Raw genomic sequence first — 16604 nt, 5'->3', positions numbered from 1 at the left:
AAACTCTCCTGATCAAGAGCTGAATCTTGGTTTGGGTTTGTGCACTAGAAAGTGCAGTGTAAACCTTGCCACTGGGATGAGCTTAAACTACTGGGTGCGAAAAGAGGACTCCCCAGTTTAGCTTCCAGGTCTCTAACCCCTTCTCTTAGCCTTAATCTGGGTAATGAACAGTGACTCTTTAGGTAAAATGGAAATAATTAATATCTCCTTGGCCAGTAGGGCACGGATTCTACAAAAAAACACCCTGCTGTTTTCTCCTTCTGATTTCACAGCAAGTTGTAAACTTTCAGAATCAGGGTTAATTCACTGAAACACACTGCAGATTAATTTTATGAAATACACTATTAAACTACTCTGATGTTCTCTTTTGTTTTGTAGACATTGTTTCTGTGGGGTGTGACCCTCATTCAGTAGTCCATTGGCCCCAGTCCATTCTGTGATGAATATTTTAAGGGACTTCCCAGTTTATTGAAGCAGGTGGCTGTTCACGGTGCCTCACAGGCATGTATCCCAAGGCAAATAAGTAGATATACATTTAGATGGAAATAAGAATGATAAACTCTTGTGTAAATGCAAAATACAGAAATCAAAATGGGAAAATTCCACTTCCCTACATGGTATTGGTCATCATGACAGTTTGAATGCAAATACAGAACTTCAATTTATTAAGGATTTGGAGATCTGAAATAAATTCCAACAGGATTTGAAAGGCATAGAAGAACTTTGTCAAACAGATTACATCTAGAAATATCAGACGTATGTTACCCTTCAAACATTAGTTGTGAAAAGAAACAGAGGTGCAAAAGAGATTAATGTTTTTTCTGGTATGGAAAACTCCAGAAACTCCAGTCTTTTACTGTTTGATAATATAATTAGCCAGTGTTTTGACTAGTCTGATTTGATAATGATCCATAGAAAAGGGCAATTTAATCTTGGCACAGTAAGTAGGAATGTTTGCTTCATTGCTTTCTATGTCTTAATTTCTACTTTAAATTAAATGTCTTCAGCTTCTGAGTGTTTTATATTAGAAACCTTCCTTTACAAACCTTCTATTTTAAGCCACTAATTAATTTAATGCACAAGTTAGATATATCGTGGGATTGCAATAGATCAGGAACATATTTTTCTTCTCTTTCTGCATCTATAAACTCTATTAAAATACATTGCAAACCATTTGCGCATTGAGGAGGGCATACACATTTCTTGTTACCTCTCAGATGTTTCTATTAACTTTTTGATGGCCCCTGTTCTATTCCCTAAATATTTGTACTTCGATTTATTTGTTCTTCATTTGTCTTGCCTGAAAAAAACACCACACAGACATTTGCTTTAGGAAAATATTTGCAACGTCTGTTGATCAAAAAGGAAATTAACCCTATATGCAAAGGCATGTGATCTTGCCAGTGCCTCGTGGTCTGTCTTACCCTCACTCAGAAAGGTGATGTGCCCACAGTTGTTAGTCCCATGTTGGGTCAGTGAGACTTCTTATAAAAACAAAATGTCCAGAGTTATACTAGCTGTGGTGAAGTCTAATATGAGGTGGAGCCTGTTGGACTAGAAGTAGTTACCCAGCTACTCTCTGATGGATGAGAGGAACCGTAGGTAGAATTCTCTGTAGTTATGCATTACAATTACTTTCTGATGTTCCTCTTGAGCATCTGTTAATGCCAAGGGTTGCTGAAATAGGTGCACCCGCATTTTGGACAGAACAGCAATCATCTACTTGGATTTAATAGCATACCGTTCTCCAAGAAGCTTCAAGAAGACTTCACTTGGATGGTGTAGCTCGATCTGTGACTGCTCTTTCACCATGTTTGACCTCCTTGAGGTCAAAGCAGAGTCTCCTGTTTATTTCAAACTGGCAAAGTATCAAATTACTCCTTTTTGTAATAAACATGCCATTTTCCACTTTGGATTCCACAGAACTCTTCTGTTCCTTGGAAAGACTGAGCTTGAATGAAGTAATTTATTCGTCTAATGAGTGCCAAACTTGATTTACCTTGATGAGGACAAAAGTACTGGGCGGGAAGGAGGGCTTGATCTTGTATTCTGTCATCTTGGGCATGAAAAAATTGTATAGAAGGTTTTAAAGCAGATGCGGGAATCATTGTACAGTGTTTTGTGCTAACCAGCAGGGCATTTCAAATGAAATAATTATTTTGATTCTTTTGTAGGGGATCAGTAGCCTCTTCAGTTCCTTAAAAGTGGTGCGTCTTCTACGACTCGGTCGAGTTGCGAGGAAGTTGGACCATTACCTGGAATATGGTGCTGCCGTACTGGTACTGTTGGTGTGTGTCTTTGGACTGGTGGCCCACTGGCTGGCCTGCATATGGTACAGCATCGGGGACTACGAAGTGATAGATGAGGTCACTAATACAATCAAGACAGACAGCTGGCTCTACCAGTTGGCACTGAGCATCGGGACACCATATCGATACAACACCACTGGCTCAGGGCAGTGGGAAGGAGGACCCAGTAAAGACTCCTTGTACATATCCTCTCTCTACTTTACCATGACAAGCCTTACAACGATAGGATTTGGAAACATAGCACCAACCACTGATGGAGAGAAGATTTTTTCGGTGGCCATGATGATGGTTGGCTGTAAGTAGAATTTGATTTTATTGTGTTTAAGCAAAAGTAGTTGTATATCTAACATAAAGGTTGCAGAGCACACTTGCTCTAAGCTTTCTTGACATCCTAAAAAATCAGAAGTGTCTGGAAATAATAATAGAATTAATTTGGAATTACTGAAAACGAGAGCTGAAATTGTGTTGTTGCTTTAGCTTTTAAATTGTTTGCAAGGCTACGTGTATTATGTACATAAGTGTGCCCATTGACTGTTCTATATTGAGTTCAGGGCCTCTTCTTTACACCTTAAACATGTCTTTGATTGTATTTGAAAGGGCTTGGCTGGAAATTTGGTTACAAGTATATTCAAAATCAGGTAGTCTGACTGAGTTTTGCTTATAAACTTGCAGAGGCTTGGAAACATTTGAAGTGTTTTTAGCCAATTCTTGAAACGTTTAGTGATTCCATAAAGTGATTTGTATTTTATGGCACTTGTTTGACCTACAACAATCCTGATTTTATCTCCTGAATGTGGTGACCTTTGTCACCAGCGAAGCTAGAAGTGAAGGGTATCAAAAGACTCTCTATTGCACCTTTTTTCTGCCACCCGCTGTTTTGCAGCTCCTCTGAAATAGTCTAAAAACAATAGTGGTAAGGAGCATTTCTCACTTCATGTGCTACCAAGGTTAGATCAGTGATCACCTCTCCAGGTTAACAGAAAGTCTGCTGAAAATGTTGGTATCATTTGAGATAATTATTTTTCTGTTAAATAAATAATTATTGGTATTTCTCCGAGGCTTTCTATTTTCTGAGCTCCATGCAAACACTGAACAATTATGTAATAAGAGAGCAAACAAAACCTTTTGAAAATAAGATCTGCATAATCTCTCTGATAATTATCTCAGCTAACACTTTGAGCTCATCTCAGAGAAATACTGTACTATGAAAAGCAAGTTTTCTTGCTACATCTTTCTACATCTTTAGAAGATTAAAGCCATTTGTTTGGGGATTTTTAAATGCTTTTTAAAAAGAGAGGCTGCAGATTTGGGACTCTGCTTGCAGTGTGGTGCAATGAAATTTCTGCTGAACAGCATCTTTACATGATGGGTTGATGTGTTTCAAAACATTTCCCAGTCCATAAAAAGCAAATCCCCAAGCTACAGCATGAATTGCAGTTAGGCCATAGGAAACCTATAGGTGCTGATTAGCCATTTGTTGAAACTGCTTTGTGATATTTACAAAAGACTGAGATTTGGAAAGTAAAGTGGATGTAGAACATTTAAAATATTGTAATAATTACTTCACTTGTCTTTTGTGGGGACATCTGTTGCCATGCTGAGGAGAGTCCACAGAAGGAACTAAGCAGCTGTGGTAAATTATTTAGGGTGGGTTGAAAGCCATAAAAACATAATTAATAATAATAATAATATTAAAAATAGTAATAACATGGCCTCAGTAACTGAAAATGAAATGGAGCTTGTAACCTGCTTTGTGTTTGTTCCGGATGGATTGTACTCTTGCTTTTTAATCTCTGAAACACATGTTAAAGATGGAGAATACACATAGCAGTGTCGAAGTTGACATTTACAACAACCTATGTATGTGCCACTGTGTGATTTCAATACTTTTCCTAGGTGTTACCTACACAATTATTAAATGTACATGTCAAATATATAAGTGGTACCTGTAACCTTAGTAGTTGGAAAACCTTGAGTAAGTTCTTAGGTTTTTGGGCAAAGTCAAAAGTAGAATCTGAAATTCAAGGGGGGTGGCAAAAGGACAGTTAAGTTGCTTATTGCATAAAAAATAATGCCATCAAAATAAATGTGGCTTCTCTTGTGAGTGAGGTGAAGAGCATTGTGGCATGCAGGAAGGCTACAGGCAGAAGAAACCTTCTTTTTAGATTGTTTGCAAGTGTAAAAGTGCTCAATTATGATCAAATGTCTGAGTCTTCTGTAAATGTATCATGAAGATTTGAAGATTTTAAATTCATGCACCACAGTATTATGAGTGATTCTGAAATCTAAAGGAGTTCCTTGGTTGGTTGAATACTGGTTAGAAAATATGCCAGCTTCCAAGTCACGGGCTTTGTATTTGCAATGTTTATGCCAAGAGATCAGAACTGCAGGTTTTTATGAATACACTTTGCAGTGCCAGCTACTGAAAACATGACTGTCTGAACCCCAAAATGGGACAGGAAGGCACAACAAATAGCTGATGGAGAATGCAATTTCTCAGGCAAAGTGACTGGTGAGCTTGATAAAAAGATTTGGCCCCAAGAAAAGGTGTAACTAGGAACTGAGAAATATTAATTTGAGTTGTTTTCAAAGCAAGGTGTTACCATTTTTTTTTGAAACGGTATTTTGAGATAAACATTCAGCAAAATTCAATTACAGTTCAATAAAAAACGCTGGTCCCTGAACTGACTCCGGTTATAAGCAGAGAGAGACTGTGAAACACCTTTGGTAGTTTTCCTGAAGAAGTTTCCTAATACCATAGTTGATATTGGCAGTGTCTTGTCTAACAGACTCTGCCAAATAAATGTCTTAAACTTCGCACTGGAATCGGAGATAGTAATTCATCACAGTCCCAGCTGCCTACTCATGCAAACTTCAGATATGAAAGAAAATATTCACTGCGTTGTCAGCTAGAAGTGGCTTGTTCTGCAGCCTGAAGTTTCCTATTCACACTGAGAAACTTATCGGGACCTGGGAGGAGTATTTGGAGAGATTTGCAAATCCTTCTGGTGGGCAGGATTGCAAAATGGTGTACTTGTTAAAAATAGCCGAATTAAGATTCTATAGCTGCTGATAAAGCATTGCTCAGTGCAGGGTGGTGGCGGGGGAAACCCAGATGAATGGGGATGCTTTTCAGTTTGATTGGCAGTTTGTCACTTGGTTGTTCACTGAGGACAGAATCAGGTGGGATATATAGATTGAAGTACATCACCTGTCTTGTAGGAAAGAGAGATTTGAATAACTTAACCTCATCTTGTGGAGCTACTTCAGATTTCTTTTTACCTCACTGGCTCTTTCTTGGTGTCCAGTGCCGTTCAGCAACGTTTTTTATCTTGCTTCTTGACACTTGAAAAGCCAAAAATAGCATCCTATGACGTGGGAGCAAGGTTTTTACAAGGCTTATTGTTTAAATACCTATTCTGCCTTTGCTGCCTTGAGTTGCTGAATATGCATTGAAAATCTGCTTTTTCTGCAGCTCCTTTTGTGTTGATACAGGTCATTTCGTCCCCACTCTGCACAAAACAGAACAGATAGGTAGGCCTGTCAGATCCTTTGGGTGGACCAGGAATTGTTTATCAGTCAGGAAGGACCTTTCTTGTAAACCTCCCATTATTTTCTGTCAGCTCACAGCATCGAGCAAGAAACTCAGTCTCGGCTGCTTCAGGTTGCTGTGGCTCAGTCCACAGGCAGGTATTAGGCTTTTGCAGCACAGCCATAGATGTAGATGTAAAACTAACTGGTTTTGTGCTTTTCACCAACATGAATGCATTAAGAAAGGCTCCAGAAAGAGACTTTTGGTTTGTAAACCATTACAATCTCACAACTCACCACAGCCAGGACTTGAGTGAGTCGAAAGCCTGTAAAAGGGAAAAGGCATTTTTGGGAAGGTGGCAATATAGCAAGGTGAAACGGCTTGCAGAATTCAGGAGAGATGGGCTTTTCTGAAGAAACAAGTGTGAATATTTAAATAGCAAGAGTTTGTGTACTGCCCTGTGCCTTGTCCTGTGCTTCCACTGGCAGAAAAGTGGCCAGCTTGCAGCTCAGGTCTGTGACAGACTTTGCGTACTTTTGCGTAACCTGGAACAATCAGTTCGCCCCATCCATATGCAACGATGAAATTGCTCTGAATGACACAGAGCAGTTTGCAGAGTCAGTCTAGTCCCATAAGTAATGGCATTTACATGAATTTATTTGTCCAGCTGGGTAGGCCCTACCTACCACATACTCCATCCAAGCAATAGCAGAAATCCAGTATATTCCACTGGTCACTGAAATGCTGTAATGATCCTTGCTGCAAGGGAAGGTCAGAACAAGATATTGAAGGCAATTAACATTGTGTCAATTAACATTGAATGCTTCACTGTTTCTCAGGATATGAAAGTCCCAGAAGAATCTCTTAATCATCCATCAGTCCCCAAAAGAGCTGAGAAAGGGTGCTTAGTTGTTCTTGCTTTAGGGATATACTTATATTTTATATACGTAGCTGGCTTTGGCTTCTATTCAACTGCCAGATTTACTGGGAGGTGGCTGTGGGGGAGATCTTATTTTTCAATGTCTGGTTTTAAATTGTGGTGAAGACAGGGTTATTAATTCAATTGGTTTTGTGTATGAGCAAAAGAATTTGTTGTGGTGATTGTACAGGGTACCTTCTCTGGAAAACTGGCCATTTTTGCCAAGTATTGAAGCAATTTCTAGAGAGTTCTTTCAAAAACTTAGTTTCTAATTTCATGGCGTGAAATGCTGACTTCTTGTTTTCATCTTAAAAATACCCAGAATGATGATTTGCAGGTTGGAAAAGAAAACAGACGTGATTGCTGTCACTTTGACCCCAAGTTGTTATTGTTCAGGGGAGAGCTGATGCAGGAGCGCGTGGGTGGGTTCCTCTTGGTACCCTGCTCTTCTTTTGATTTTACTAAATTGAGAGAATAGGACGTGCTCTTTCCTGTTGAGATGGGGTGAGATGCTCTCATCTGGGCCACCTCTCATTCTAAAACCTCGCATATTTAGCAATGGGCAAATGATGCTGAAAAGCTGCTGGTTGCTCGTGGCACCCTCCCTTGCTGTTCCTCAGTTCGTGTTTTGGAGCTGTGACATGGACTGTCGTGGACTATCAGTCATCTCTCCACTGATCTGCCAAAACCTAATTCATTATTCAAGTGGGTTCTTTCATCGTTCAAGTAACATTTGTCGGTTCCCGACCGATATATGATAGTTAGCCACTTGAATGTTGTTTGTATGAATCATGGAGGTTTATCGAGTAAATTTGTTAAGCAGTGGCTAAGCCCACACACTGACACAACAGTGTAATTGTAGGAAAGCGCTTGTCTGGCAGACTTCCAGAAAAACAATCCCAAGAGTCTATAGGATTTAATTTTTCATCCTGAGGAAAATGTATAAGATAACACCTTCTAGCAAAAATTGCTAACAGTAATGTAGATGAAGTAGTATTTTTTGCAGCAACAGTAATGCGAGAAGGCCTTAACATCTGTAGGAATTCATAGGCTTGAGTGCTTAGCTATGGTTGAAATCCAACCCTCCTCTAAGGGTGTCCTACAAGAGTCAGTCCTGTGTAAGGGCATTTTCTTTTCCTGCAGAGACGTGGAATATGGGAGAGATACTGCTCTGCATCATCCATCCAGGACCTGCAAAAGGGTTTGATCTCTTCAGAAGCAGAGGACTTCTGCCAGTTTTTGAGTGGCTCCTTATAGTTTCTTAGAATGTTGGGCCAGTGGGGGAAAACATTTCTCTTTGAACAAGAGCATGGCCTCACTGGCAACCTCTTGATTGCCTCAGCTACATACAGACATAACCCCCAAACCGTTTTTGGCAGGTGGGGTACAGGATGCTTCCACAGCAATTGCTGTGAAGTGGCTGGAGAGCTGAGTGGCAGTCTGCACCCTCTGGAGGGATCACTTGCAGCTTATTGCCAGGTTGGTCTTGGCAAACTTTTGAATGTTCTACAGAATTTGGCCCAGTGAAGGAGGGATGAAGCAGCTTCTCCCTTCTTCATGGTCTTCTTCATTGTACAGTGTGAATCTACTACAGGGTTTGGCAAAACTGCCCTGATGGAGGCTACTGAGAGGAGGGCACAAGGGTGCTCCCAAATTAGGTGCTCTTCTGGGTGCAACTGCTTTCATCCTGCTCCTCTGCACAAGCATGCATCCACCCAGAAAGACTGCAGACTCACCTGTGCCTTAATAACTGTGTCTCAAAGACAAAATGTTTTATTTAGGGGTAGTGGAGACTGTCTGGAGGAAATCATTAGTTTCTAATTGGACTTCTAAGAGATCTAGGACTAATGGAAGAGGAGGTGTTGATGCAGGGACTACTCTGGAGTAAAGGACTGCTTGAGCCAGAGTAGTTTTACACATTCAGACAGAGTGCCAAGGATTTTCCCAGAAGGGCTGATTTAGGTGTATTTCTGGCTGTTTTGTTCTGGGCAGGTTGGCATTTGGCTTTGTTACCAATATCCCACTGGATGAAATGACAGAAATAAAGCTGTGCATCACCACTACTCCTTGTCTTACAAGTAAGTGTATCTTGATATTTCAGAGCTTGAAGAAAGGTTCTCAAAAGGCAGCGGGACACCTGGAAGACTAGGGGTAAAGATGTCTGCACAACTAACTCAATGATACAAGTCCTAAGTGAAACTGGAAATATATTTATTAGTTTAGTATTTCAGATGAGTGTGGCAAGCAGAACCCTAAATTACTCCCTTGTGACAATGAGAAATGTGATAAATTCTTAACATTCAAATCAGGGGAGAATAAAACTGTTCATTCACATTTACCCATCAGCACAAACAGAAAGAAATGACACACAAATTAAACATGAAGTTGCTCTGCAAGTGGAAATTTCCCCTTCTGAGTGCCACTAAAAAAAACATTTTGACACTTTTGGACTGCTGATCCACAGTCCAAGTGCTATCAGCTCTACGAAGCAAGGATATAAAGATTTTTCTGTGATGTCTTTTAAGTGTTAGCAATCTCACAGCTGGAGCAGATGAAGTTTTTCCTGGCAGGGTATCTGTCTCCGTGCAGCAGCTGAACTGGGCAATCTTAATATTCTCTGCACAGCTGCATGGAAAAGGCTTACAGTAATAAACAAGTTACTCTTAGGGAGCAAAAGATCGATTATCATCCACTTTTTCATGAAACTTCAGTCTAAGAGTGAGTTCGGGGTAGAAACAACAAGGGTAATTGTCAGAAGCACCATGGAGGGGATATGTACCTTGTTTTGCTTTAGCTCTGACATGGCAGTAGATTTTTAGATGTTTGGGTTCTAGTTTATAGCAAAAAACTTGTTTCTTTATATAAAGAGCTTTAAAACTGTAAACCAGCCTCCTTGGGAAGCTTTATGGGATTTTTTTTTTTTTGCAAGGTTATAGCTCCTGTGTGTTTGTATAAGCTTTACTTTTATTATCATTGGCTTGATATGTTTCAATGAATTTATGGTGTCAAGAGAGATGGGGCAGTGAGTGGGAGAGGTAAGAATGAAGAAAGAATTGTTATTTCATGCTATGTTATTTAAAACAACAGAAAATTGCTATTGAATAAATGATACCTAAATGTGGAAAATCAAACTTTACACAGTGCTCTGGCTCACACACAGTGCAAGCAACGCCCTGAGATGGTCCCAGAGGGATTATCAGGTTGTCCCAGATTACTCATAACAACTGTATCTCTCAGGAGGCAAAAAGTTTTAATTAATCCAACTAGATCAGCAAATATATCTGACTAGCTCACAACACAGCACAGTTTTATAGCATATTGTGCTAGAGGGATAAACAATTCTTAGACACAAGTTAACCCACAAGGTATTATACACTTGGATGGAAGGGGATGGGGAGATTGTGTTTTTCTGATCTGAAGTTTCAGAAAGCCAAATGAGTGATCTAGGCTTGTGCCTGCACAGAGATCCTTGGAAATCTGCAGGGCTTAATCTTGTATACTCATGAGGTAAAACCTGTGTGTGGTTGGCATTCGAAACAGAGAGTTACCCAGGTCAGTCAGGCCGGTTAATGAAGGTATATCCTGCCTGATTTCAGTGGAGCGGTGCTCCTCAGTAGGCATTGCTTTTCAGTGGGTAAAACAGGTATTTTCTGTTAAATCGCCTTAATATTGGCCTAGCTTTACTTGCAGGTCAGACCTATGGTTTATCAATCAGAATATACTGAAAGTTTTTAGGATGGACTCAGGAGTGAGGAGACAAGTTGATTTAGGTAGTGTCCCATTGTAAAAACATTGAACCATAGCAGTGAATCAGATAAGTTAAGGATTTCCCTACCCAAATTTTGTTAGGTTGAATTTCACATCTGAAAAACAGCATGTCATTGTTACACATGCAGAGAGAGTCTGATCGAGTTCATTTTTTTTTTTTTGTGGTGTTTTTGTAAAAGTAAAATAAAAGCGCAAATCTATGGCAGATTTCATTATTGCTCTACTGCCTGTAGTACTGTAAAGCATTTGGTGGTTCTAAGAGATATTAGGTTGGATAAAAAGATGACAGATACTAGTTCTTGGTTTCTCATTACTTCATTTCTGCAGGTCTGAAGTAGTACAATGTCATGTTTCTCTTGAAAATGCTGAGAGCATTGAGGACTAAACCTGCATGTTTCTTGTCTTCATTCAGCTTTTTCTGTAAGAACCTTGTTAGAATCAGGAAGAAATTTCTGCTGGTGTAAGTGTACCCCATGTGGGAGTCTGACTGCACATTCCTTCTTAAAGAGATTTACTCCTTTCCCTTCAGTTTAGAGGAAGGACAGGATAATATCCAAAATGGCATCTCTCCCCTGGGTACCTGCTGTGCATCCCTGCCAGTGCTGAGTCAAAAAAAAACAATCCAGATGTGCGTCAGTAGGAATATATCGGTCATGAATGATTAAAACTAGTTTTCTTCCACTGGCCAGCAGCCAGCATGGATTTGTCAAGATGAGTTCATGGCAAATTAATCTGATTTCTGTCTTTGACAAGATAACTGCCTAGTGAATAAGGGGAATTTAGTAGATACAATATATCTGAACTTTTAAAAAGGCTTCTGACATTTTTCTACCTAGTGGTCTCATAGCAAATGAGTGAAAGATGATCTCAACACAGTCATAACAAAGTCGGCGATAACTGATTGAAAAATCTCTCTCGAAAAATAATCAAGGGCTTCATTGTCAAGCCTGGAGGGAATTGATGGGGAGGTCTTTGCCCTGTGTGTGATTTTATTCAGCACGTTCGTTAGCGGGGCTGAGTGACAGAACAGAGAGGATACATCGGGAGAGTTACGGGAAGGGTTGCAGGCAGTTCAGATGACAGCATCAGAATCCATAATGATCCCTATAAATTGGAGAGACGGTGCAAAATCAGCAAAGTGAATGTCAATAAAGACAAGTGCAATGCACTGTGTGTAAAGAGGGCAAATCAAATGCAGCAGGGCAATATAGGGAATATCTCGCTCTGCTGCTGTGAGGCTGGAGAGGATCCTGTAGGAAAAGGAAAGGGAAAATGACAGGCAACTGCTGATTGAGTGTAACACAATAGTGGGCTAAAATCGGACACCTCACTCTCAAAGTATCAAGAGCAGTGTCATACACAAGGTGAAGGAGGCATTTATTCTTCTGGGATTAGGGCTGGTAAGACATTTTTCTTTTTTTGGATGCAGGGCTTTAAGAAAGCGTTAGACCAGCTGGAGAGGAGATCAAATAAAATCTGTTACAAGACAGGATCTCAGGGGAACATTTGGAGGAGCTGACACTGGTTTAAGCTGATGGAAACTGAAGGAGAACATGAAGATTGACTTCTACCATGGAAAGAATGTGCTTGAAAGGGAAAAAAATGTTCGTCCTCTGTGTTTTCTGAAGGACAATCAAGTCAGTTAGGAGGGAATGAAAGACTGATGGTCAGCTGTGGGTAGATGAGAAAAAAGATAGATTTTTGGGGCAATTGTATCACTTCTCTCTTTTTTCCAGGGGAAACCAAGCAAGTAGCTAAAAGGAAGAAGTCCAGCAGATAGGAAAAGATTTTTTGTTTTAAGTTGAAAGATTGATAAGCTTTTATCTTATTTTGTTTACATTTTAGTTGCATAACAACATGAAGGATTTTCTAATAGAGCAGAATATTTAAGTTCTTTTGAAGTATGTAATGAAAATCTAAGGATGTTTCAAAGCTCTATTGTGAAATGTAATCAAAATTGAAACAGAATGAAGTTCATGGAAAAGTGTTTATAAATATCTGCCATTGATTTCTACATGGTGTTGTGACAATTAGAGATGGCTTGGAGGCTGAATTTCTCTACAGCACAAAGCCCAGCCATCGTGTTGAGTTCTGTGTCAGCTTTTCCTTAGCAGAAGATGGTTGATTTTGAGGTAAAAGCCCCTTAAATTGGATCTTTCCTGAAATCTGAACAGAGGAAGTAGTAGTTGTATCTGCATCCCTTCAAAATCTGTGTTTGTGTGTGCGCATGTCAACAGTAATGATAGTGGCTAGGGAAAAATTGTAATTCTCACAGTGTATTGGCAAGGTTGACCATCCTGAAAGTATGATCAGTCATCATACAGGCAAGTACTATCTGCCTTAGAATGGGGTATTGAATCCTTAAAATCTCTTATCTCATCTCATATTAGGTTAAAGGTGAGGAGGGCAGAGTGAGATGTGATGGATACTCACCTATTTTTTAAAGGCATTTAATCAGGTCTTTCAGTCCTTCCTGAACTGGGACCTTAAACCGGCAGTGTGTTAAGCACTCGAATAGTCATTGTTGTTTAATGCAAGCTTACTTTTAAGTGTTTTTCTGGCCACAAGCCATAATGAAAGGACCATTTCTGACATTTAAAGTTTATGAGTGGCACTTCCAAATATAGTTGAAAGGGAATTAGGAGGGTAAGTCCTGTTTGAAGGTTGCTAGGACTCATACCTAAAATTCATGCAGGCATATTGTAAAACCTCACCTCAGCGAGGTCCCATGTGTGGAAATTGTTTACATGATATGTTTGAATGATCAGCTGTTTGGTAAAGACACGGGAACAAACTGTCATTGCTTTAGATACTGAAAGGACTAGCTTCATTTGCCCTTCATTTTCCTCCTTGACCACAAATGTTTTAAAGCATGAAATCTGATGGATGCTTCCACTTCTTTTTGAATAGGAAATGGAGGCATAAAGAAGGTTACTACTGTGCTTCATTAATGGAGACATTTCCTGCTCAAATTGAGAGTCCATCTTACCTAAAGGAAGTGTAACTTTCTAGTTAATCAAACACAATCTTTCTGCATTAACACTTGAAAGAATGAAAAAAAGGCAAGTCAATAAGGCAAGAAGGAAGTGCAGAAAAAGCTGTTGGCGTCAGTGCTGTATCAGAAAATATTGAAAGTGCTGGAGGAAATAAGTCTGAAATGATTAAATGTGGGTGAATATTGGTCATGCAAGAAAGAGATTCTAATTGAATCTCCTTGTCTGAGGATGAATGAAGTGAAGGAGGAGAGAGGAGGAAGGGAAAAACAAGTCTTTGAGATACCTACCGCACCTGTGGCATGGTCACAACCCTTGGTGGTCCTTGGCCAACTTTACCTTTCCCCATGCACACGGTCATTTTGGCAGAGAGGTCTGTTTAGTGATGTGCAAGACTCTGTGTGTCCTTGCATGTGAGTGACGGTGTGTTGAGCCCTGTCACGTTTCAGGTGAGCGTGGTGGTGTCTCGTGGGACCATGCGGAAGCTCCTGTGTGTGCCCATGGTTGCACCCATGTCAAGGTTGCTCTGCTCTCTCTTCTGGGAAGTCGAGGCGTACCAGTGGTTGTTAGATGGAATTTTAAATGGCAGAATTAGAGTGATTTATCTGAAGCATTAGTCTTCATTACAAAATAATTAATTTTCATTGGCAGAGCTTCCTTAATATTTTTCACAGGTCATAACAAATGCACAATATTTGTGTTGTGTTGATGGGCTTTGGAGCAGGATTACAATGTTAGGATGGCTGTGATTTTATAGATTGCACATCCTGCTTTGGGCTTTTTTGTATTTTTTTTCCCCAAGCTTCAGAGCAGGGCCCAGCACTGCGGCTGTGTTACCTGTTCTACCAGCTACCAAAGGAGCAAACTAGTAAAGCACAAGCTTAACACACACACACAGTATCACAGTATGTTTGGGATTGGAAGGGACCTCAGAAGATCATCGAGTCCAATCCCCCTGCTTAGATCAAGTTTCTGTGTAACTTCTTCAGAACAAAACAACCCAAACAGAACGAACGACAACAAAACGCAAACAACAAACAAACCAGGAATATCAGAGATTATTAATGAATTAAATCCTAAAGTGATTTGCTAGACTTGATGATAAATATTGGGAGTCTCCCAATTAAAGTATTCTCTGAGATTTAAACTCCCTTCATTACAGACAGAATAGTGAGAAAATTATTCATATGGTTTAAATATGGGTATGCTTTTTTAAAAATAGTCCTTATAAGCAAGAGAAGCCATTAAAACTGCAATATTGTAAGGGGTGATTAGAGGCTTTGGAAGGAGTTTAATGGAAGCTGCATCAGTATCGAACACCCACACAAACACACAGCATAGGAGGCACATGAAGCTGAGCTGAGCAGATTTGATTTAGCCTAATTAGTCAGATTGTTGATGTTGTTTTTACAGTCTATTATTGATATACAAACACACTGTTGAAGAATTAGTAATCTAAAACATCGCAGTTCATTAGAATTTTTAGTGGTGCTCTAATAGCCACACTCCATCTGGATGTTAATAAGAAATAATGGACCGTAGAGAAGTTATGCATCCTCACCTTATAATCCATTTTCAGCCAGCTGAGAAAGCATCAAAGAGGATGTTTGCTGTGAAATATATTACTTTGTGATTATAAATTCAAAGGGAACAGAGACCTGTGTTCTTTATCTCTGCAGCAGACATGTATTCCTTTCTTCCTTTGCGTGCTGCACAAATATTTCTAACCAAATTTATACTGTGGGTAAAGACGTGTCATTGTGTCAATATGAAACAGACATGGCACGACATTTTTAATGGTTTTTATGTTACTACAATAAGAATGTCAGAATGAATCAGACTTTCTCATAGTTTATTGACTTTCAGGTTGTAATTGTAGCAACAAAACGTCTTCACATGTAATGGCAGGATATGGAGGTTGTTAACTAATGTGTTTTCATGTGTACATGAAAAGAAGGAGTCAGTTGTGGTCTCTTTCATTTGGCAGATTTTAGCACAAGAACAAGAGCTTTTGGGTAGAGATGTTTAAAGGTTAAGGCTCTGGTCTAGGAATGTGAAAACTTAAGTTTCATTTCCAGATCTGACATTTGGTAGAATCATGAACTTTGACATTTGATAAATTTTGTGGTTCTTTTTTCCTCTCCAAAGCAATGCCTGATTTATTGGTTTAGATGTTGAACTGTTGGGGGCAGGAACTCCACATGTTTTTGTAGAGTGCCTACCAAACCGTGTTCCAAGTGAACAGGGAGCCAACAAAAACAAAGGAAAATGTTCCAGGAGTCACAAAAAATAGTCTGACAGCACTGAAGTAGTCTGAATTTCTGTAGTGAACTCTACGTAACTGGTTCAGACCTCAGGTTAAATTCAAAGAGTGCAGGAGGCATTTAATTTTTACCAATCTACAGTTTAAAAGCTGAGGTGAAAATGGAGGTAAACAGGGGATACTAGCCATTGCTATGGCTGATCTAATAGCCTGCAGCCAGGATATTTCATTATAGTCAAAAGCTCATGTGGGTCTGAGCCACAGTGTTTGTGGGAAGAAATCAGATGAAGCTTTTAGTTCACCCTGATTTAAAAAATATATATCTACATGTATTATTATAATATATATAATACTATATAATATGGTATATTATATATATTTATATGTATAAATAAAATATTATATCATATTTTTATATATATAATTTTGCTTCAGGGGATATAGCAAATGAAATAGGACTGGAAGCAATTCTTCCTACCCTGAGCAGTATGTTCAGTGACAAGAAATTCCAGGATTAACATAGCCAGGGTACGTGGGAACAGTACAGATTTGTGCTGAAATTAGTGCCTGTCTCTTACTTCTCCTGGTCCAATATATCTTGATGTTTTAAACTGAAGTATTAGAAGATTTAAGGCAGAGTTAATATAATTCAGTAGGATGGCAAGACATGACAAAGCCACAACAGGTATCTCCTATAAATCTACAAAAAGTTTGGAAGTCCCATCACAGACTCTGGAAATGTGAGTTGTTTAGGATATTAGACAATGTATTGAAAACACCGATACAGCTTTTGGGAGTTTATTTCCCATTTACTTTCAGA

General features: G+C 39.4%; 1 protein-coding gene across 1 annotated transcript in view; it reads left to right on the top strand.

Annotated features, from left to right (window-relative positions):
• KCNH5 (potassium voltage-gated channel subfamily H member 5) overlaps nt 1-16604 on the top strand; it is a gene marked incomplete at its 3' end in the record, with an annotated part of 157334 nt that overhangs the window by 57162 nt on the left and 83568 nt on the right. Inside the window, exon 7 of the mRNA XM_082058753.1 lies at nt 2175-2604. Within this exon, the coding sequence (XP_081914879.1) occupies nt 2175-2604 (430 nt within the window). The remainder of the gene's footprint in view (nt 1-2174; nt 2605-16604) is intronic.

Source organism: Streptopelia decaocto, assembly GCF_964273445.1.
Source record: "Streptopelia decaocto genome assembly, chromosome: 7".
In the NCBI taxonomy this organism is placed as follows: domain Eukaryota; kingdom Metazoa; phylum Chordata; class Aves; order Columbiformes; family Columbidae; genus Streptopelia; species Streptopelia decaocto.
The sequence above is the reverse complement of the archived record's forward strand: the minus strand, read 5'-3'. Positions and strand labels throughout refer to the sequence as shown.